The sequence below is a fragment of the Ranitomeya imitator genome, chromosome 2 (genome assembly GCF_032444005.1).
Source record: "Ranitomeya imitator isolate aRanImi1 chromosome 2, aRanImi1.pri, whole genome shotgun sequence".
Taxonomy (NCBI): Eukaryota; Metazoa; Chordata; class Amphibia; order Anura; family Dendrobatidae; genus Ranitomeya; species Ranitomeya imitator.
Window position 1 is genome coordinate 626,617,947 of NC_091283.1, and position 23,589 is coordinate 626,641,535.

Sequence of the window (23,589 nt, forward strand, 5' to 3'; positions counted from 1 at the left end):
CTTCAGATGTATTGCGGTTACTGATAGCACTGTTTCCTCTGCCCAAAGGAAGATCTTCTGTGCTACTGCCTGTAAAAGGTGGTGTCTTGCTCCCACTTGATGTTTGAGGAAGGCCACTGTTGTAATATTGTCTGACAGGACTCTGACGTGTTGGTTCTTTAGACTCGTCCCACATCGCTTTAGCGTTTCCTTGACTGCCTGAATCTCTCTGAGGTTGGATGATCTGGGAAGATCTTTGCCAGTACACTGTATGCACTGATCCTGCACTTGGGCCCCTCAGCCACTGCGGCTTGCATATGTGCTGATCAATATAAATGGAGACAGTTTCCACATAATCCTCTTCTTCAGGTTGGTTATCTAAGGCCACCAGGCTAATTACTTTTTTGTTATTGCTGACAGTCTTAACTTTTTGTCTAGCCCATCTCTCCTACTGTTCCAGGTTGTCAGGACCTGATGTTGCAGTTGTCTCGAGTGGAACTGTCTCCACTGGACCCCTGGTATAGAAGCAGTCATCACACCTAGAATCCTCATAGCTTCTTGGATGAACATCTGTGATCTGCCTTACAAGGCTATAACCTTGTTCCTGAGTTCTGTCTCCTTTCTGGCAGGAAGGACATCTGCTGTCCGGGGGTCCAAGAGAATTCCTAGAAAGACCCACCGTCTTCCTGGCACAAGATCGGATTTTTCCCAGTTTATGATCCACCCTAAGTTGTTTCACACTAAGATGGTTGATGTTAAACTGGTCCTTAATTGCTTGGGGGACTCCGCCATCAACAGGAAGGCATCCAGATACTGGACAACTAATATCCCTTGCTCTCTGAGAAAGGCCATAACTTCTGCCACCAGCCTGTTGAAAATGCATGGTGCTGAGTAAAGCCCAAATGGGAGGCATTTGAACTGGTAATGTTGAATCTTCCCTTCCTCTTCCAATGCAAATCTTAGATACCACTAGCTGTGAGGGTGACTAGGCACATGATAATACTTTGAGATCTAACGTGCACATTACACTATTTTCTATGATAGTTTCCTTGATCAATGGAGTTGTAGATCTTATAGACTGCATCTTGAATTTCTTGTAGGATACCCATCTGTTTAGAGACTTCAGATTTATTATGGTGCGATATTCGCACCCACGTTTCGTTATTGAAAACAGGCTCAAATAGTATCAGAGACACCATTCTGCCTCTGGCACTGGAAACACTGCTTCTGAATCCACCAACGTTGTTATGTCTGCCAGTAGCCTTCTTGCAACCTGGGGGACTGGATAGTTGTCAGGGAAGTCTTCCCTAGGGTATCTGCGCAAATTATAATTTGTATCCTTCTATTATTGTCTGCAGTATCCATGCATTCTTGGATACTTCTGTCCATGCTGTAAGAAACTTTTGAAGTCTCCCCTCCTCAACACTATCTTGGCATCATTGCCTACCCGAGCTATTTGCTGAACTGAAAAAGTTATTCCTTCCTTTACCGCCCTTCGGGTAGCTCCATCTACTGGTCTTCCCTTTACCTTTATATTCTGGTTTCTGACGAGAATGCGGACTCCGAAAGGATGAAACTTTTTTAGGTCTCTCTTCCGGAAACCCCTTTTTTTCATCCTACACCCTTTCCAATATGTCGTCCAGTGCAGGACCAAACATTCAAAAGCCAGAAAAGGGGATGGAGCACAATTTATTTTTAGAGTGACAAACCCTGAACACGTTTTTGGCCAGATTGCTCGCCTAGCCGTGTTGGATAGTGCCCCATTCCTTGCTGCAAATCTAACTGACTCTGCTGAGGTATCTGCCATGAGCCCTGTTCTCATTTTGAGTAATGGCATAGATTTCAGGATCTCGTCTCTGGATGTATCCTTTCTTAGATGAGCTTCTAACTCTTCTATCCATATACTCATGGATCTTGCCACAAAGGTAGATGCTATATTAACCTTAATTATGGCTGCAGAGGTCTCCCATGTTATTTTGAGAAGAACATCTGCCTTTCTATCCATCGGGTATGATGAGTCTTCAAAGGGGATAGCAGTTTTCTTTGCTACCCTAGCTACCGGGATACCTACTTTAGGGATTTCTTCCCATAATTTTATATCCTCTGACTCAAAGGGTAGATGTGATCTGAAACTTCTTGGAATTATCAGTCTCGTTTCCACATCTTCCCACTCCTCCAGGATCATGGCTTTAATATGCTTATTGACAGGGAATACAGCTCCTTAAACCTCTGAACATTTCATCCTGTAATGAGGAGTGCCTCCAGTATTCCTGACGGCTGATAATAGTGCATCAGTATCTTCCCAAGATAAAAGGTACTTCTTATTTTCTCCTGGGGAATTGCAACAAATTCTTCCTTTTCCTCTTCTTCAGGGTCAGTGTAACCTGATAATTCCTCCTCCTTTGAAATGGAGCCATCAGGGAAGATTGCAGGGTAACTAACTCTGTGATGGAATTCTGAACCTCCTCTCTTCTTATTATTATTATTATACATTTTTATAGTGCCATTTATTCCATGGCGCTTTACATGTGAAATACGGGGCAAATATAGACAAATACATTAAACATGAGCAAAAAACAAGGCACACGGGTACAAAAGGAGGGAGGACCCTGCCCGCAAGGGCTCACAGTCTGCAGGGGATGGGTGATGATACACTAGGAGAGGGTAGAGCTGGTTGTGCGGCGGTTCAGTAGGTTCAGGATCACTGCAGGCTGTAGGCTTGTCGGAAGAGGTGAGTCTTCAGGTTCTTTTTGAAGGTTTCTATGGTAGGCGAGAGTCTGATGTGTTGGGGTAGAGAGTTCCTGAGTATGGGGGAAGCACGGGAGAAGTCTTGGATGCGGTTGTGGGAAGATGAGATGAGAGGGGAGTAGAGAAGGAGGTCTTGAGAGGATCGGAGGTTGCGTGTTGGTAGGTACCGGGAGATCATGTCACAGATGTATGGAGGAGATAGGTTGTGGATGGCTTTGTAGGTCATTGTGAAGGTTTTGAACTGGAGTCTCTGGGTGATAGGAAGCCAGTGAAGGGCTTGGCATAGGGGAGAGGCTGGAGAATAGCGGGGAGACAGGTAGATTAGTCGGGCAGTAGAGTGTAGGATGGATTGGAGTGGTGCTAGAGGGGAGTCCAGAGAGTAGGAGGTTGCAGTAGTCGAGGTGGGAGATGATAAGGGCATGCACTGGCATTTTTGCGGTGTCGCGGTCAAGGAATGCGCGGATCCAGGAAATGTTTTTGAGTTTGAGGCGGCAGGAGGAGGCAAGGGCTTGGATATGTGGCTTGAAAGAGAGGGCAGAGTCGAGGATCACCCCGAGGCACCGGGCGTGTGGGACTGGGGAAAGTGAGCAACCATTGACATTGATGGATAGGTCTGGTGGAGGGGTAGAATGAGATGGGGGAAAGATGATGAATTCTGTTTTGTCCATGTTCAGTTGTAGAAAGCGAGCAGAAAAGAAGGCTGAAATAGCAGACAGACAGTGCGGGATTTTGGTAAGTAAGGAGGTCAGGTCTGGTCCGGATAGGTAGATCTGCGTGTCGTCGGCATAGAGATGATACTGCATACCGTGGGATTCTATGAGCTGTCCCAGACCAAAGGTGTAGATGGAGAAGAGTAGGGGTCCTAGAACAGAGCCTTGAGGAACACCGACTGACAAGGGGTGAGGTGAGGAGGTGGTGTGGGGGAGGGAGACACTGAATGTCCGGTCTGTCAGATAGGACGAGATCCAGGAAAGGGCCAAGTCTGTGATGCCAAGAGAAGAGAGGATTTGTAGCAGAAGGGAGTGGTCCACAGTGTCAAAGGCAGAAGACAGGTCCAGGAGAAGGAGGACAGAGTAGTGTCGCTTGCTCCTGGCAGTTAGTAGGTCATTGGTGACTTTAGTTAGGGCAGTTTCAGTTGAGTGATGGGAACGGAAGCCAGATTGTAACCGATGAAAGAGGGAGCAGGAGGAGATGTGGAAGGACAGTTCAAGATGGACGTGTTGCTCCAGCAATTTGGAGGCATAAGGGAGAAGAGATATCGAGCGATAGCTAGACACAGAGGATGGGTCAAGGGAGGGCTGTTTGAGGATGGGTGTGATCTTGGCATGCTTGAAGGATGAGGGAAAGACACATGTTGTGAGTGAGAGGTTGAAGAGGTGCGTTAGGGTTAGGATGAAGACCGTGGAAAGGTTAGGGATGAGGTGGGACGGGAGCGGGTCAAGCGTGCAGGTGGTGAGGTGTGATCTTGACAGGAGGGTGGAGAGCTGATCTTCTGTCATGGTGGAGAAGCTGGTTTTGGAGGAGCATGGGTGAGCAGCTAAGAGGGGCAGTGGGCGCTGTGGGCCAAAGCTTTCTCTGATCGTATCGATCTTCTGTTTAAAGAAAGAGGTGAAGTCTTCAGCAGAAATGAGAGGGGAGGGAGGAGGTGCAGGGGGACAGAGTAGAGAATTGAAAGTGTTGAGAAGCTGTTTAGGGTTATGAGACAGGGAGGATATGAGAGATGAGAAGTAAGTTTGTTTTGCGGCAGTGAGCACGGACTTGAAGCTGGCGAGGGACTGCTTGTATGCGGTGAAGTGGTCAGCAGAGCAGGATCGCTTCCATCTCCGCTCAGCGATCCTAGAAGCCTGTCTCAATTCTTTGGTCAGGTTGGTCAGCCAAGGCTGCCTGTTGAGTGTACGAGTTTTGCTATGCATGAGCGGGGCGACCGAATTGAGTGTTGCTGTTATTGTGGTGTTATAAAAAGCAGTAGTAGCATCTGTGTCATGAAAGGAGGCTATGTCGGTAAGAGGGAGAAGGGACTCAGAGAGTGATTGTAACTTGAGATGTTTGAGATTTCTGCGAGGGAGTTTGTGGAGTGGGGGTTGCACACTAGGAGAGGAGATGGAAGAGAATGTCAGTAGGTTGTGGTCAGACAGGGGGAGGGGTGCGTTAGTGAGATTATTAAGGGAGCAGAGGCGGGTGAAGATGAGGTCCAGCGTGTGGCCATCTTTGTGAGTGGCCTCAGAGGACCATTGACTGAGGCCAAAGGAGGCAGTCAGTGATAAAAGTTTAGAGGCAGCTGAGGTGGAAGTGTCAATGGGGATGTTGAAATCACCCATGATGATAGTGGGGATGTCAACAGAGAGGAAATGAAGTAGCCATGTGGTGAAGTGGTCGACAAAGGTGGAGATGGCTAGTTCTGGGGGGCGGTAGATGACAGCCAGCTGGAGGTTGAAGGGGGAATAGATGCGGATGGAGTGCACCTCAAATGAGGGAAGAGTAGCGGAGGGTGGTAGCGGGATTGGAGTTAAGGAGCAGGTGTCGGACAGGAGCAAGCCAACCCCTCCCCCACGTTTGTTGGTGGAGCGAGAGGTGTGAGAGAGGTGGAGACCGCCGTAGGAAAGTGCAGCTGGAGAGGCTGAGTCAGAGGGGGTGAGCCAGGTTTCTGTGATGCCAAGGAAGGAGAGTTTGTTGGTGATGAAGAGGTCATGGATAAATGTGAGTTTGTTGCAGACGGAGCGTGCGTTCCATAGTGCTCCAGGTAAGGGGACCAGGGGAGTGGGGGCTGGATGAATGGGTATGAGGTTGTCATGGTTGGAAAAACGTGCGGAGGATCGAGGTAGGGGGTTAGAAATGAGTGTGGGGATGTGTTGAGGAGGGCCAGGATTTGGGGATACATCACTAGCAATGAGGAGTAGCAGACAGAACGTTAGAAGGTGGGTGCAGGATAGGACATGATGCGGCCGTGTGTGTCTGGAGAAAAAGGATTGTATGTGGAGGAACAGTCCTTATAATTATGGTCATTATAATTGGTCATAAATGAGGGGTGTTCATCTTTAAACACCTTGGCAATACACTCAGGGCATAACTGTTTTCCATATTTGTCCAATAGTTTAGCATTACACGTGGCACATCTATTCCCTGTCTTTTTAGGTGCGGATGGTGTCATGGAATTTTTAGGAGCTTCCTTGTCCTATAAAGGAACAAAGGATCATACTATGAAATATAGATGACAGACAGTGTGAGACAAAACTTAGAAAACTCACTTTTACCAGTGTTTCAGAAGGGGTATCAGACCGGCCAGTGGTTTTTCCCTCAATAGCTGTCAGTCTAGATGTACTGGAACCTCAGCTTCCCTCTGCAAATACCTTAAATAGTATTGTCTCACCTGTCTTCCATCTGAATCGTCAACAAGGTGGTTCATCTTTAACTTGCAATTCAGCGCCTTTTTTCAAATTTCCCGGAAGAACATTCCACAGTGTAATGCACACTGGGTACTAGAGGTCTGCGTGCCATCCCTCTGTAACCAGAAGTGCCTCTATTAATCTTCAGCGAGTACCGGAGCCGGTATTGGGCAGCGTGAGAATAGAGCGGCTCACCCCAGGAGCCACCACTAGACTGGACAGGCTGAGGGACCCCTTTGTTCAGCGGGGTGTCAGCCTCCAGACCTACCAGAGGTGGAAGTGGAGAGATGCGAGGACCGCATCCCGATCCTCCTGCGTCCGGCATCAGGAGCTCCAGCTTGCTGGGAGACGTAAGGTACACTCTTCTGAGTCCATCCCTGATAGGAATGGGAAAAACAATGAGGGGTGGTGGATGGAGGGGCCTTTTAACCACTTGTGTGTTACTGTCCCTATCAAGGATAAGAAGGACAACCTCCTGATTGTGCTGGCAGGAGGGATGTCCTATAAATGAGTTTTTCCTCTGCACCAGCTCTGCACACAGCTGAATTTCAGCGGCACTAAATGACAAGGTGAAATATGGTGCACTGAATCACGTTAGTAACAGAAGAAAGTTTTTTGTTTTTTTTTACTGTGGATAAGGCCTGTATAACATAGAATATATCCTCCAAAAAAATTCAAACTTGGATCTAGCCTGCTGTATCACCTTTGTAACAGAAAAAAATGTTTTTTTTTTTCACTCTGCAACACCTCTGCACACAGATGAAGTTCTGCAGCACTAAATGACAAGGTGACATATGCCTTGCTGTATCACATTAGCAACAGAAAATAATAGATTTTGAAGAGGTCTACTTGTGCATGGAGCACAGTAGAAGCAGTGCACAACACACTTCTATGAAATGGTCACTGCTGGTTTTGTCTGTGGACCTCACTAATGGCACAAGAAAAAAAATCTGTTGGAAGATTGATTTCACAGCCACACAGGGCAGTAGTTATCTAAACTATCTGACTTAGGCTGCCATCACACTAGCAGTATTTGGTCAGTATTTTACATCAGTATTTGTAAGCCAAAACCAGGAGTGGAACAAATAGAGGAAAAGTATAATAGAAACATATGCACCACTTCTGTATTTATCACCCACTCCTGGTTTTGGCTTACAAATACTGATGTAAAATACTGACCAAATACTGCTAGTGTGACGGCAGCCTTAGAAACAACTGCCTAGCTAACTATCTAAAATCTCTCAGCATCAAGGACCAGCATCAGGAGCAGCCTCTCTGCAATGTTATGCTGACAAAATGGCGCTAAAACAAGATGTCTGCTCTTTATATAGAGAGGGACATTGTGGATGATTCCTGCGCCCTGATTGACTAGCCACAATTTGCATATATAAAGTTGGAAAGAAAAAAAGTTACAATCATGCCGCTCCTCTGAGCTCTCCCCACCCCGTCCCCTCATCAAACACGTGCCACTATCCTTTCCAAAGTGCTGAAAATACTTTTGTGCCAACACAACTATTTTTCCGCACTTTTTACTGAATGGTACAGATTTTTCCGATTTTTTTTTTATTTAAAAAGTGCTTGTGTTTCAGATCAGGAATCCGAATGTGCCATATTCGTGCAGAATTTATGTTTGGCGGTCGTTTTCCGAACATATTCGCTGATCTCTCGTCTCCAGCAGATAAAGCGGATTTTGTAAAAAAAAATACCATATGCAGCCCAATATGTGATATATTGCAAGAATCATGGTCTTTGCCCACTCGTTATGCAAGTCTGTAATGGGGTGGCAAAAAACTGGCTATATATTCACTTTAAAAAATTTGTTAGAAGATGCATGTAAGGGATAAAGCTGTGAATGTTCACTGAGCAGTCATTTAAACGAGAGTTTGGCAATGTTATTGAGAAAGTTATGAACTTCTTTGAGTTTTAAGGGAAGAGAACTGGAATGAAACAGTTTATTATTATTTGTACATTTATCATAAATGCTTAAAACATCAATGTTTTCTGTGTGTTTTTTATGCTGTAGGAGAACCCTTAAGCCATGGCACTGGTCGGATACAAAGTCCTTGGAGCAAATCCGGAGGAAGCCATAGCTGGACTGACCGTGGAACAAAAGGATTTCATGGAAAAAATTCAGCTTGGAGCAAGCCTGCTTGGAATGTAGCTAGTGGAGGAAACGATTATTTTAGTAACATTGCTGGTAGTTCTGGTGAATTAGTTGGCAGTTGGGAATCTGATTTTGATAGTGGAAAAAGTCAAGCTACTTTCAACAGTAATCCTATTGATAGTTGGCATTTATCTAGTGGGGAGCATGGAGAGGTTGAGCATGCTGCTACAGTAAGAGAAAGGGATATTAGCATGGCTAGTGGTACATTTAGTGCAGAAAATAGCAAAGCACAAAAAATTAACAAGAAAGGTGGTTTTGGACAAGGGAGTAAGCATCACAGCATCCATAAAAACAATAAAGATTCCGAACATGTAGCTGGTGGCAATTATGGTGGTAGAGGATTTGATGGTTTATTTGGAAAATTTATGGGTACTGAAAGTGATCGATTGTTGCGTTTACCCAATGTTGATGGCGTATTGATTGAAGAGACAATTGGTGGAGTTTTTGGTAATGATGAAATGTCCAGAGCGCTTAGTGCAGTAGCAGATGTATCTTCTGGTGTAGGGCTTCTTGGTGAGGATAGTCTGGTAGGCGGTGTTCTTCGTGGGGATGATGGTGATCTGGTAGGCGGTCTTCTTGAGGTTGATGGTCTTGTAGGTGGTCTTCTTGAGGTTGATGGTCTTGTAGGTGGTCTTCTTGAGGTTGATGGTGGTCTGGTAGGCAGTCTCCAAGGGAATAATGTTCCACTAGGTGGTCTTCTTGGGGATGATGGTCCGCTAGGCAGTCTTCTTGGGGATGATGGTCCGCTAGGCAGTCTTCTTGGGGATAATGGTCCGCTAGGCAGTCTTCTTGGGGATGATGGTCCGCTAGGCAGTCTTATTGGGGATGATGGTCCGCTAGGCAGTCTTCTTGGGGATGATGGTCTGCTAGGCAGTCTTCTTGGGGAAGCTGGTCCGCTAGGCAGTCTTCTTGGGGATCATGGTCCACTAGGCAGTCTTCTTGGGGATGATGGTCCGCTAGGCAGTCTTCTTGGGGATGATGGTCCAGTAGGCAGTCTTCTTGGGGATGATGGTCTGCTAGGCAGTCTTCTTGGGGATGATGGTCCGCTAGGCAGTCTTATTGGGGATGATGGCCCGCTAGGCAGTCTTCTTGGGGAAGCTGGTCCGCTAGGCAGTCTTCTTGGGGATCATGGTCCGCTAGGCAGTCTTCTTGGGGATGATGGTCCGCTAGGCAGTCTTCTTGGAGATGATGGTCCGCTAGGCAGTCTTCTTGGGGATGATGGTCCCCTAGGCAGTCTTCTTGGGGAAGCTGGTCCGCTAGGCAGTCTTCTTGGGGATGATGGTCCGCTAGGCAGTCTTCTTGGGGATGATGGTCCACTAGGCAGTCTTCTTGGGGATGATGGTCCGCTAGGCAGTCTTCTTGGGGATGATGGTCCGCTAGGCAGTCTTCTTGGGGATGAAGGTCCACTAGGCAGTCTTCTTGGGGATGCTGGTCCGCTAGGCAGTCTTCTTGGGGATGATGGTCTGCTAGGTAGTCTTCTTGGGGATGATGGTCTGCTAGGCGGTCTTCTGAATGCTCTTCTTGGGGATGATGGTCTGCTGGGCGGTCTTCTGAACGCTCTTCTTGGGGATGATGGTCTGCTGGGCGGTCTTCTGGCCGGTCTTCTTGGGGATAAAGGTCCGCTAGGCAGTCTTCTTGGGGATGATGGTCCGCTAGGCAGTCTTCTTGGGGATGATGGTCCGCTAGGCAGTCTTCTTGGGGATGATGGTCCGCTAGGCAGTCTTCTTGGGGATGATGGTCCGCTAGGCAGTCTTCTTGGGGATGATGGTCCGCTAGGCAGTCTTCTTGGGGATGCTGGTCCACTAGGCAGTCTTCTTGGGGATCAAGGTCCGCTAGGCAGTCTTCTTGGGGATGATGGTCCGCTAGGCAGTCTTCTTGGGGATGATGGTCCGCTAGGCAGTCTTCTTGGGGATGATGGTCCGCTAGGCAGTCTTCTTGGGGATGCTGGTCCACTAGGCAGTCTTCTTGGGGATCAAGGTCCGCTAGGCAGTCTTCTTGGGGATGATGGTCCGCTAGGCAGTCTTCTTGGGGATGATGGTCCACTAGGCAGTCTTCTTGGGGATGCTGGTCTGCTAGGCAGTCTTCTTGGGGATGATGGTCCGCTAGGCAGTCTTCTTGGGGATGCTGGTCCGCTAGGCAGTCTTCTTGGGGATGATGGTCCACTAGGCAGTCTTCTTGGGGATGCTGGTCCGCTAGGCAGTCTTCTTGGGGATGATGGTCCGCTAGGCAGTCTTCTTGGGAATAATGGTCCGCTAGGCAGTCTTCTTGGGGATGATGGTCCGCTAGGCAGTCTTCTTGGGGATGATGGTCCGCTAGGCAGTCTTTTTGGGGATGACGGTCCGCTAGGCAGTCTCCTTGGGGATCATGGTCCGCTAGGCAGTCTTCTTGGGGATGATGGTCCACTAGGCAGTCTTCTTGGGGATCATGGTCCTCTAGGCAGTCTCCTTGGGGATCATGGTCCGCTAGGCAGTCTTCTTGGGGATGATGGACCACTAGGCAGTCTTCTTGGGGATGATGGTTTGCTAGGCAGTCTTCTTGGGGATGATGGTCCGCTAGGCAGTGTTCTTGGGGATGATGGTCCGCTAGGCAGTCTTCTTGGGGATGATGGTCCACTAGGCAGTCTTCTTGGGGATCATGGTCCTCTAGGCAGTCTCCTTGGGGATCATGGTCCGCTAGGCAGTCTTCTTGGGGATGATGGTCCGCTAGGCAGTCTTCTTGGGGATGATGGTCTGCTAGGCAGTCTTCTTGGGGATGATGGTCCGCTAGGCAGTGTTCTTGGGGATGATGGTCCGCTAGGCAGTTTTCTTGGGGATGATGGTCCGCTAGGCAGTCTTCTTGGGGATGATGGTCCACTAGGCAGTCTTCTTGGGGATGATGGTCCGCTAGGCAGTCTTCTTGGGGATGATGGTCCGGTAGGCAGTCTTCTTGGGGATGATGGTCCGCTAGGCAGTCTTCTTGGGGATGATGGTCCACTAGGCAATCTCCATGGTGGAGAATGACTTAAGTAAGTATTATCAAAATAATGTGAATAATACATACATTGGTAAACTGACAAAAATGTTAAATTAGAAATATATAGGTCATTGTTCTACTGTTTTTAATTATAGGCTTTCAACTGTAAGATGGCATTGTCACAACACAACAAGATTACATCATTCACCCATTAATTTGCTTGACTATATTTGCTAGTGAAGCTACAGATAGTCAAACATACCTGCTCATGAACTAATAAACTCAAATAGAACATTTTTAAGCATGTTCGAGAAGTAGCAAGATAAAAATAGTTATGAATACTAATGAGTTCATGATTAATGTAAATTTGTGGTCAGAGAAAAAGTTATGTGTTAAAAAAAATCTACATAATTTATCTACAGTACTGGGAAAAGTTTTAGGCAAGTATGGAAAAATGACACAGTAAGAATGATTATAAAAATAGAAGTGTTAACAGTTTGTTTTATTACATAACAAGATGCAAAATGAATGAACAAAAGAGAAATAGAATTAAACTCAATATTTTGTGACCATTTGCCATCAAAACAGTAGAAAAGCATTGATTCTTCTAAACACATTTGCACATAGTTTTTGAAGGATCTTGGTGCAAAGATTGTTCTGTAAATGTAGGCTTGCGCAAATCTTTCTGTCTTTTTATGTAATCCCACAGATACTCAATTATGTTGAGATCAGGGTAAATTCCAGTGCTCCTTATTATCCTTTGTGCTAAAGATATTTCTCTATGAGATTAGATGTATGTTTGGGGTCGTTGCCCTGCTGCAGCTTAAATTTGGAGCCAGATCCTTCCCTGAGGGTATTACATGAAGGATAAGTATCTGCCTGCACATCTCAGCCAGGGCCGGCTCCAGGTTTTCATCGGCCCTGGTTGAAAGAGGCACAGTGGGACCATTTAACACATACACAATTCATGATGCTCAGATACGGCAGAGAAATATAGGTATAGTACAATGCCAAAGATTTCACTTCTTATATTACATGAGTGACATCTACTGTACATTCTGCAATAGCTCAGAAACCAGACAGTATAGTCCTCCATACAGAATAATGAGTCCCATATAATGCTCCATACAGAATTGACCCATATATTGCTCCATATGGAATAATGGACCCATATATTGCTCCATACAGAATAATGGACCCCATGTATTGCTCCATACAGTATGAGTCCCATATATTGCTCCATACAGAATACTGGACCCATATATTGCTCCACACAGAATAATGGACCCATATATTGCTCCATCCAGAATAATGGGCCCCATATAATGCTCCATACAGAATGAGCCCCATATAATGCTCCATACAGAATAATGGGCCTCATATAATGCTCCATACAGAATGAGCCCCATATAATGCTCCATATAGAATAATGAGCCCCATATAATGCTCCATGCAGAATAATGAGCCCCATATAATGCTCCATACAGAATAATGAGCCCCATATAATGCTCCATACAGAATACTCCCCATATATAATGGGCCCCATATGATGCTCCATACAGAATAATGAGCCCCTTATAATGCTCCATATAGAATAATGAGCCCCATATAATGCTCCATGCAGAATAATGAGCCCCATATAATGCTCCATACAGAATAATGAGCCCCATATAATGCTCCATACAGAATACTCCCCATATATAATGGGCCCCATATGATGCTCCATATATAATGGGCCCCATATGATGCTCCATATATAATGGGCCCCATATGATGCTCAATATATAATGAGCCCCATATGATACTCCATATATAATGGGCCCCATATGATGCTCCATATATAATGGGCCCAATATGATGCTTCATATATAATGGACCGCATATAATGATAATAATCTCTTCATTTATATAGCGCCAACATATTCTGCAGCGCTTTACAGTTTGCACACATTATCATTGCTGTCCCCGATGGGGCTCACAATCTAAATTCCCTATCACTATGTCTTTGGAATGTGGAAGGAAACCGGAGTACATGGAGGAAACCCACGCAAACATGGGGAGAACATACAAACTCTTTGCAGATGTTGTCCTTGTTGGGATTTGAGCCCAGGACTTCAGTGCTGCAATGCTAACCGCTGTGCTGCCCCATATGATGCTCCATATATAATGGGCCCCATATATGATGCTCTAGTGTATGATAGGCCCATATAATGCTCCATATATAATAGGCCTCATATATGATGTTCCAGTGTATGATGGTCCCATATTAGGCTCGATACATAATGGACCCCATATATGATGCTCCAGTATACGATGGGCCCATATAATGCTCGATATATAATGGACCAAATATATGATGCTTCAGTATATGATGGGCCCCATATATGATGCTCCAGTGTATGATGGGACCCATATATGATGCTTCATATAGGATGGAAACATATGATGCTCCAGTGTATGATGTCCCCATATATGATGCTCCAGTGTAAGATGGTCCCACTCCCCATATATTACTCCAAACATTAAAAAAAAATGTAAAAAATACGTCACTGGCCGCTGCTCTGCTCCGGACTCCTCAAAGTCGCCGTCTTCTGGCTCTCTGCACTGTGACTGCTCAAGCAGAGGATGCACAGACTTAACGTCATCGCGCCTTCTGACCTGAATGTCACAGTCAGGAGATGCAAAAGACGTTGCAGCCGTGAAGAGGGAAGATGTAAGTATCACAAGTGCTGGGGCCTAGAGCAAGCGGCCCCGGCACTTGCCCACTCGTATATATCGTGCCGGTGTCCCCGACGGCGAGAGGCCCCCCGCCTGTTCAGGGCCCCGGAACATGCTCATGTGCTCTGGGTGCTGACGCCTGCCCTGATCTCAGCAATCAGGACCCCTTTAACCCTGACCTAATCTTCAACTGCATTTGATGAAATTCAGACTCAAATTTGAAAATGATTTGTATTATGCATACAGACACTCAATGTAATGCTCTTTAGATGAACAAGGAGTCCTGGAAGTAATGATATGGCTCCCACAGAGCCCTGATCTCATCACTGAGTCTGTCTGAGATCACATGAAGAGACAGAAGGATTTGCACAAGTCTACATCCACTAAAGAGTCTTACTTACCGATAACAGTATTTTTCGGAGCCCATGACGGTGTAAGGAGGTGGCAGAGAACCTCATTGCTTTCCCTCTCTCGTGTGTGCTGGTTCCGTGCATTTTATGAAAAGATGTCATGTTTCATGTGCTAACTATGTAGTATACTGCATTATGTCTGTATTTACGTGTTGAGGGGAGTTCCCCTTTAATTGCTGTTGAAAAGTATTGTGGTGCCCCGTACATGTTAGATGCAGGGACAGGAAAGGTTAATTTGGTGGGCTGGGTTAGCAGCCTCTAGAGAGCAGGAAGCTCCTGGTTCCAGACAGTCACCCAGGCATGTTTGCCCTGGGCAGTTGTTCAGCAGCAGCTGAGGCATTGCCAGACTTGGTAAGGGCCCCGTCGAAGAGACTTCAAGCATCCAGATTCCGGCGTATATAGTTATATGAAAAAGTTTAGATACCCCTATTAATCTTAAGCTTAATGTTTTATAAAAATTGTTTTTTTTTTGCAAGAGCTATTCAGTTTCATATATCTAATAACTGTTGGACACAGTAATGTTTCTGCCTTGAAACATTACTGTGTCCAACAGTTATTAGATATATGAAACCGAAATAGCTGTTGCAAAATTTTTTTATTTTTATAAAACATTAAGCTTAAGATTAATAGGGGTGCCCAAACTTTTTCATATAACTGTAGACTACTGCTTCTACCGGCCACCGTGGCTGTTGTGGGTACAACCGCAGACATTGCTAGTGAAGAGGGCAACAGGACTTTGTGAGTGCTCCGCCAAAGGGACTATAAGTATCCAGATACCGGCCACTGAAGCAACTCCACTTCTGCTGCTGCTGACACTGCAGTGACTAGCAATAGGGACAGAGCAGGAACTTTTATTGGATTTACTGCAACTACGTTTTCTACCCTTTTCTACCTCATTTGTTCACAAAAATAATTTCCCGGTTGAATCATAACTGTTCTTCTGGATTCTGATTGCCTGGACTGCAGGGACCAAGGAGAAGAGGTAAATCCCCTGGGGTTGCATCCGTGCTGTTTATTTCATGTGCAAGGTGCCGGAGTGTCTACTGACTGTGGCTTAGTTGACTCGGCTGGGACTACCATCCCGGGCCACCATGTTACAACACGACCATGAGAGAGGAGATTTACCCTTCAAGGACAGGAAACCTAAAGACATAAAAGTGTGACACCTCTCCCACGCGTCAGTTGGATTACAGAGCACGAAAGGACCTCCCATGGTTAATAGCAAAAAATATACATTAATCCGAACTCCAAATAATTTCTCAAACGTGATTATGTACCAGTGAAAATGTGCTCACTTACACGTGAAGGGAGGGAATATAAGGGTGCTGTCATGGGCTCTGAAAAATCCTGTTACCGGTAAGTAACAGACTTTATTCGATCCCCATGACAGCACCACAAGAGAATTAATGCGGTAAGAATTTAGGGAGGGACAGCAGCCTGAAGCACCCTTCTTCCAAATATGAGATTGGAAGAGGCACATATATAAAGCCTATAATGCTTATGAAACATGGAAGGAAAAGACCATGTAGCTGCCTTACATATCTGCTCGATCAAAACCTTTCACCTTTCGGCCTAGGAGGCTGCCATGGTCCTTGTGGAGTGAGCCTTCAGACCATCTGGTGCTGCCTTAACACTTGATGTATAAGCTAATGAAATTGCCTCCCTGATCCACCTAGCTAAAGTGCCTCTTGAAATTCTAAGTCCCTTTCTAGCACCCTGAAAGGACACAAATAAGGAATTATCACTTTTCCAAGAATCAGTAACTGATATGTACTCTAATAGGCACCTCCTGATGTCTGATTCTTAGGGTTGGGAAATAAAGAAAGAAAGAAAGAAAAAGCTATCTCCTGTAAACTATGGAATTTAGAAGCTATTTTTGGTAGGTAAGATGGATCTGGCTTCAAGATAACTATCCTCAAAGAGTTGGGTGTATGGTGGTAGTCTGGAAAAGGCCTGAATATTACTAACCCTTCTGGCAGATGTCAACGATACAAGAAGGGCTGCTTTAAGGGAAAGAACCTTTATTGGGGCTCACTCAGTGGGCTCTAACGGAGATTCTGTCATAGCTGTTAGGATTAGATCCAGGACCCATGGCATTATTCTCTCTTTAAGGCCGTGTTCACACTTACGTGTGCAATGGAAGAAACTCGCACGAGTCGCTTGCATCAATATCCGGCACTGCTGCTGGCACTCGGTAATCGGAGCGTGTGGCTGCATGTATTTCTATGCAACTGAACGCTCCGGTCTGAGCCACCGGCGGCAGTGACGGGCATTGATGCGCTAGTTTCTCACATTTCACACGCAAGTGTGACCCCAGCCTTAGGATGGGCCTAGATCTAGGCAATGCCTTAATAAATCTAGCTACCCAGTAATTCCCTGACAGATCATATCTAAACAGGGCCCCTAGAGCTGATACCTGGACTTTGGGAGTGGTAATTCATAGACCCATCTCAAGACCTTTTTGTAGGAACTCCAGAATCCGACCTATTGGAACTCTCCCCCTTCAATTTATGAACTTGAGGTGGACAGAAACTTTCACCAAGTCCTGGCATAAATCTTGGTCATGGTCACTTTCCTGCTCTTTAGTAGAGTGGCTACCATATTGGGAGAAAAACCTTTTTCCCCTCAACAGTGCCCTCAAATTTCACGCCGTCAGATTATTATTATTATTATTATAGCGCCATTTATTCCATGGCGCTTTACATGTGAGGAGGGGTATACATAATAAACAAGTACAATAATCTTGAACAATACAAGTCACAACTGGTACAGGAGGAGAGAGGACCCTGCCCGCGAGGGCTCACAATCTACAAGGGATGGGTGAGGATAAAGTAGGTAGGGTAGAGCTGGCCGTGCAGCGCCAGATGTAGGCTGGATACTTGTAGATGGCAGACTGGCCCTTGAGTGAAGAGATCTGGGAGCTCTGGTAGTACCCATGGATCGGTGACTAACATAGTCCTCAGCCATGAAAACCATAACCTTTTGGGCCAAAAGTGGTTATCACAATAATCCTTGCCCTGTGCTCTCAGAACTTTCTTACTGCCATGGCAACAGGGCTAATGAAGGGAAGGAACACCGGACAAGGAAGGCATCCACCGCCAGTGGCTCTCCCTTGGGGTTGAGAGAACAGAACTGAACTTTTCTTTGCCACCATAGGAAACAGAAAGGTAAAAGTCTATGTGTGGACCACCTCACATCTGCACAATCTGCTCGAAGATGGCCTGCTTCAGTACCCACTCTCCCTGCCTGAGCTGGTTGCGACTCAAAAAGTCTACTTTAATATTCTCTCTTCCTCTTATGTGAAGAGCAGTAATTGATAGGAAGTGGTCTTCCGCTACGTGGAATATCCGATCTGCCACTTCCATTAAGAGTCTGGATCGGGTCCACCCTTGGACAATGACCTCACCAAGATTATACAAGTCCAACCACCATAAAAGGGATTGTATTGAGGATAGGGATAAATAAAGTTCTTACACCATCCAGGTACCCACTAAGAAATCTGTCATTAAGCAAGACATCCCACTGAAAGGCTCTCGTATGAAATTGAGCCAACTGGGCTGCAGGAAGTTAGAGACCCCAAAAGGGACATCGCCTTCCTAAGGGACATAGAGAGACTGTTCGCAGCTTTCAAAACTTGGCGTTGGATGTTATCTAATTTACTAGCCGGTAGTCAACACTCTTGAATCTCAGAGTCTAGAATTAGCCATAGGAACTCCTGCACCTTTAGGGGCTCTAGATGTGACTTTTAAAGGTTTAACAACCACCCCAATCGTTCCAAAGTGGCCATTATTTCTTTCACCTCTGTCAAGCAATGATGAGCCGACCTGCCTATATATTACTATATATATAATATATTACTATATATACTGTACTTATATACTACTATAAGAAAATCGTCCAGATAATAGGGGAAATCAAGACATTTCTTTCATGCAGATGTGACATGACCTCTTCCACCACATTGGTAAAAACCTGAGGGGCAATAGTGAAACCAAACGGGAGAGCTCTAAACTGAAAGTATCTAATTGTGCCTTCTAGGGCCACCGGAAACCTGAGGAACCGCTGATGCTCCGCATGTATAGGTAGTACGCAACTTTGAGATACAACAATGCCATGAAAGAATTTTTAAAGATTAGCTTTATTACCAACCTTACAGATTCCATCTTAAAGGGGTGTATTTTCAAGAATTTGTTTAGAGCTTTTAAGTTTCTAATGGTTCTGGCTTCCCAATCAGAGAGGCGGGAATAGAGACCCCTACCTCTTTGACAAAGGAACCTCCACCAAGACAGTCTTATGCAACAGTTTCAGGACTTCTGCTTACAGGGCTTGTTGTTCCGCGGAGAAGGATTGGGAAGGAGTTATCATAAATCTGTCCAGTGGGATTGAAAGAAACTCCAACCTCAGCCCCGATTTTATCAGGCTATGGATCCAGTCACTATTGGATATTTCCCTCCAGGCAGGGTAGAAGGCTGACAGCCTCCCCCCCCCCACCTGAGCCGGCAGTCATTGAGGTGGTTCCTTATGATCATGAAGGGAGTTTCCAAAGATAAACCCCTTTCCTCCTTCTATCATCCTACTTGGCCCAGTCCTTGAAAGGCTTCCCTTGGTTAAAGCTTCTCCTAATGAAGGGAGGCCTGTAGGAAGGAACCGACAGGCAAGAAAACTTCTTCATATCGTCCCCTGTTTTCTCCAGAAGCTCATCCAGGACTTACCTAAACGGGCTTCCCTCACATGGAATGGCACAAAGATTAGATCTGGCCTGAATATCCATGGGCCAGTATTTCAGCCACAAATCTCTCCGGGCTGCATTTGACAGGTCTGCAGCTTTTGCTGCCAACCTGACAGAGTCCGCTGAGGCATTCAACAAGAATGCTGTGGCACCCTGTACCATTGGTAGTGTCGCTAGAATAGTCTCTCCAGAAGCTCTCTCCTTTAGCTGGGTTTCTAGTTGATCCAACCAGACCATCAAAGACCTGGCCGTACATGACATGTAGCCGCTACAGCTGGTCTTAGAGCTCCTGCCGACATCTCCCAGGTGCCCTTAAGAAAGGTGTCTCCCTTCTTGTCCATTGAGTCCCTTAAAGTCCCCATATCCTCAAAGGGCAAGGAGGATTTTTTAGATGCCTGAGCCACTGCTCCATCTAGCTTTGGTGATTTATCCCAGGATCTCCTTTTAAATGTAACACCCCCATAAGCTGCCTCTGGGGGCAGGGTGTTTGGTAGTTCTCACTTCAATATAGTGCAGTGCCTCCACCTGAATCTTGCTGAGCTTTGTAGTGGGAAGCAGGAGGGTCTTCCACTTCTGCCAGGTGTTGACTCAGGAAACCCCTATACACACCGGTTTATTGTGGAAGATGGTAAATGGTAAACATAGTAAGGGGGATGGTAAGTAATAATAAAAGAAACAGTATTCACAATTTACACACATAGAGAATCAGTTAAGGATTTGCAGTTAGTTTGAAAGTTAGGAATGACACTTTCCCTTTAAATAGCAACAAACACTCCTAGCTAAAACTGCTTAACCCATTACTTGCCAAATTAAAATTTTTACAAGTACGGATTTTTCAGAAAAGGGCGTCCCAATATTCAATTAAAAATGACAATGACAGGATTTCCTATTTTGAAAACATTAATTTTACAAACACAACACAAAAAAATGGACCTAACTATAAAAATTATAAAATCTTAGTTGCTAGAAGCTAAAGATTAGGCGTCCCAAAAAAAGGACATTTGTAGATAATGGGTTAACTATGAATGGTTGCAGTTCACTGCTGGAGCCCGGATGCTGCATATGATGAACAAAAACCTCCTTCACAGATAGTCCTATTATACTATTATACTGTAGCTTCAAGTGTGTGGAACCAGCAGTCTCAGCAAGGCTCCCTTATAGAAAGTATTTATATATATGTTCATCTGTCCATAGTGGAACCACAATTCCTAGCAAGCTACTCACGCTTTGAAGTAGCTGTTCTGTAGTCACACCGATTCCCAATCTGGGGCTTCAGGATTCAGTCCCTTAGGAATGAGAGACAGAATTCCCCTTCTTTCTGTGAAGTGGGGGTGGGGTGGCGGGAGATATGGCATTCCCAGACCATCTGGCGTTCTGGTTCAATTGCAAGGCTCACAGTTCTTCAACAGGGATTAGCAGAAGCATCAGTCTGCACACTGGGCTCTGCTCCTGTGGTGTTCTGGTCTCTTCTCAGTAATGGCTGACCGCCCTTATGTCCACTGGTCTCCGCCCCTCCTCCCCCAGCTTGCTCCCCCAGTCTCTTCCTCTGCTGCTCCTCCTCCCCATGCTGCAGAGAGGAGCAATGTCTATTGGGAGCTGTAGTCTAGGGTAGTACAGCAATTATTATTATTATTATTATTTATTGTTATAGCGCCATTTATTCCATGGCGCTTTACATGTGAGGAGGGGTATACATAATAAAAACAAGTACAATAATCTTAAACAATACAAGTCATAACTGGTACAGGAGGAGTGAGGACCCTGCCCGCGAAGGCTCACAATCTACAAGGGATGGGTGAGAATACAGTAGGCGAGGGTAGAGCTGGTCATGCAGCGGTTTGGTCGATCGGTGGTTACTGTAGGTTGTAGGCTTGTCGGAAGAGGTGGGTCTTCAGGTTCTTTTTGAAGGTTTTGATGGTAGGCGAGAGTCTGATGTGTTGCAGTAGAGGGTTCCAGAGTAGGGGTGATACGCGAGAGAAATCTTGTATACGATTGTGGGAAGAGGAGATAAGAGGGGAGTAGAGAAGGAGGTCTTGTGGGGATCGGAGGTTGCGTGTAGGTAAGTATCGGGAGACGAGGTCACAGATGTATGGAGGAGACAGGTTGTGGATGGCTTTGTACGTCATGGTTAGGGTTTTGGACTGGAGAATCTGGGCAATGGGGAGCCAGTGAAGGGATTGACAGAGGGGAGAGGCCAGGGAATAGCGGGGGGACAGATGGATTAGTCGGGCAGCAGAGTTTAGAATAGATTGGAAGGGTGCGAGAGTGTTAGAGGGGAGGCCACAGAGCAGGAGGTTGCAGTAGTCAAGGCGAGAGATGATGAGGGCATGGACTAGGGTTTTTGCAGATTCTTGGTTGAGGAATGTACAGATTCATGAAATATTTTTGAGTTGAAGTCAGCAGGAAGTGGAAAGGGCTTGGATATGTGGTTTGAAGGAGAGATCAGCATCAATGATTTCCCCGAGGCAGCGAGCTTGTGGGACTGGGGAGAGTGGGCAGCCATGCACTGTAATGGATAGGTTCGTTGGGGGGGGGGTCGCGTGAGATGGGGAAAGATTATGAATTCTGTTTTGTCCATGTTAAGTTTCAGAAATCTAGCAGAGAAGAAGGATGAAATAGTGGACAGACATTGAGGGATTCTGGTTAGTAGGGAGGTGATATCTGGTCCAGAGTAGAGATGAGCGGTGCTCGAGTCGAACTGTTCGCCAATTTCAAATTCGAGCTGTTTTGGGTTGTGTTCGAGTCGTTCGACGAACCCGAACAATTTGCTTAAAATTCGGCTGTTCGAGTTTCTGTTCGATAACTGTTCGTTCACCAAAAGCCTCGCTTGATTTGCACATTAAAACTGTTTATCATTGTTAATGGATTATTTCAGTGTGTAGTGGGCGGGGGGCGGGGGATAGATCTGTGCTGAAATAACGCCGATCTCCATTTTTTTTCCCCACATTTACAGAGGAGCGGTGCAGTCTCTCAGCCTATCAGCAGTGCGCACACATAAGAACCAGCCATTTGCCCCGTCGCCACCATTTCCTCACTGCTGCATCTTAGTGTTAGACGACACCTGCTGTGGGTGCTATACAGTCAAAGAGTCTTTTTTGCCAGCGAATTTTCTGAGAGATAGGTTTAGGGAGTCGGGAGTTGGGACTAGTTGTTATATCAGCCCTTTTCAGGGTAGGTTACAGCAGTTCATAGCACTGTTTGCCAGGCAGGTCTGACCAGTGCTGTGCAAGTGTTAGTTACAGCATTTGGTGTAATCTAGCTCAGCCAATCCTTTTGGGCTAGTAGCATTGTCTGATAGTCATCTGAGTAGCCCGCTTGTGAAACTAACTACACAGCCTGTGTATCTCAATTTTTACTGCATCTAATCCAGTTAATAGTTTTGGGCCTATGAGCAGTGTCTGCATGTCAGCAGAGTAGCCCACCTGTCAAACTAACTATACCGCCTGTGTATCTCAATTTTACTCCATCTAATCCAGTTAATAGTTTTGGCCCTAGGAGCAGTGTCTGCACTGTCTGACGAGCCCTGGTGCAATACGTTATGACGTATAGCCTGGGCCAACGAGCTCAAGAGGTGGGGCAAATCACGCTGCAGGAGTGGTCTCAGATGAGGGACGTATGCACCCTTCTGCACAGTTTTGAAATAGCAACGAAGATGTTTAGTGCTGATGATACCATTATCAGCTTTACCATTCCGGTGATTTACATGCTGGAGCACACCTTACACAGTGTTCGGAGTCAGGTGTGGAACAAGAGGAGGAGGAGGAACAGGGGGAGTCCTATGCGGAAGGGATAATATATCCAAGGTCAAGAAGGTTGGCAGCACCAAGGCGGCCGGCATTGGTGGCTGGGGGAGAGGGATTCCCGAGGGTGCATGGTAGCAGCCAAACTATTGGGGAAGGTGCAGGAGGTGAGGAAGAAGTGGAGGACGAACTGGCGCTGGACATGGAAGACTCATCAGATGAGGGAGACCTTGATCAAATTTCTGTTGTGCGAGGTTGGGGGGAGAGGGCAGACGAAGGAAGCATGATTCTCACCTCGCCACCAGCAAGACAACAAGGACTTGGTCCTCCTGGATGGGCAAGACACATGAGTGCCTTCTTGCTGCACTCCCTGCAACATAACCCTCGGATTGTCAGAATCCGAAGTAATGCCGACTACTGGGTTGCCACACTCTTAGATCCCCGGTACAAAAGCAAATTTGATAAAATAATTCCTGCCATAGAAAGTGATTCACGCATGCAGGAGTATCAGCAGAGACTGTTACAGAATCTAACATCTGCTTTTCAACAAAACACCAGTGGTGCACGTAGTCAATCTCTGAGTTCTAAGTTGCCAACCGTGGGACTATCGAGTCATCACTCTAACTGTAACAGTAACATCATATCTGGTGGTAACAGCAATTTTTTCCAATCGTTTCAAGATTTTTTTAGACCATCCTTTGCAAGGCCACAGGAGACAAGAAGTCTGACGCACAGCCAACGCCTAGAGAGGATGGTACAAGGGTAT

The 23,589-nt window shown here is 46.0% G+C and overlaps 1 protein-coding gene across 1 annotated transcript in view; it reads left to right on the plus strand.

Annotated features, from left to right (window-relative positions):
- LOC138667898 (collagen alpha-2(I) chain-like) overlaps nt 1-23,589 on the plus strand; it is a 107,076-nt gene that overhangs the window by 50,506 nt on the left and 32,981 nt on the right. The window contains exon 3 of the mRNA XM_069755971.1: nt 8,134-11,278. Coding sequence (XP_069612072.1) covers nt 8,134-11,273 — 3,140 coding nt within the window. The 3' untranslated portion in view covers nt 11,274-11,278. The remainder of the gene's footprint in view (nt 1-8,133; nt 11,279-23,589) is intronic.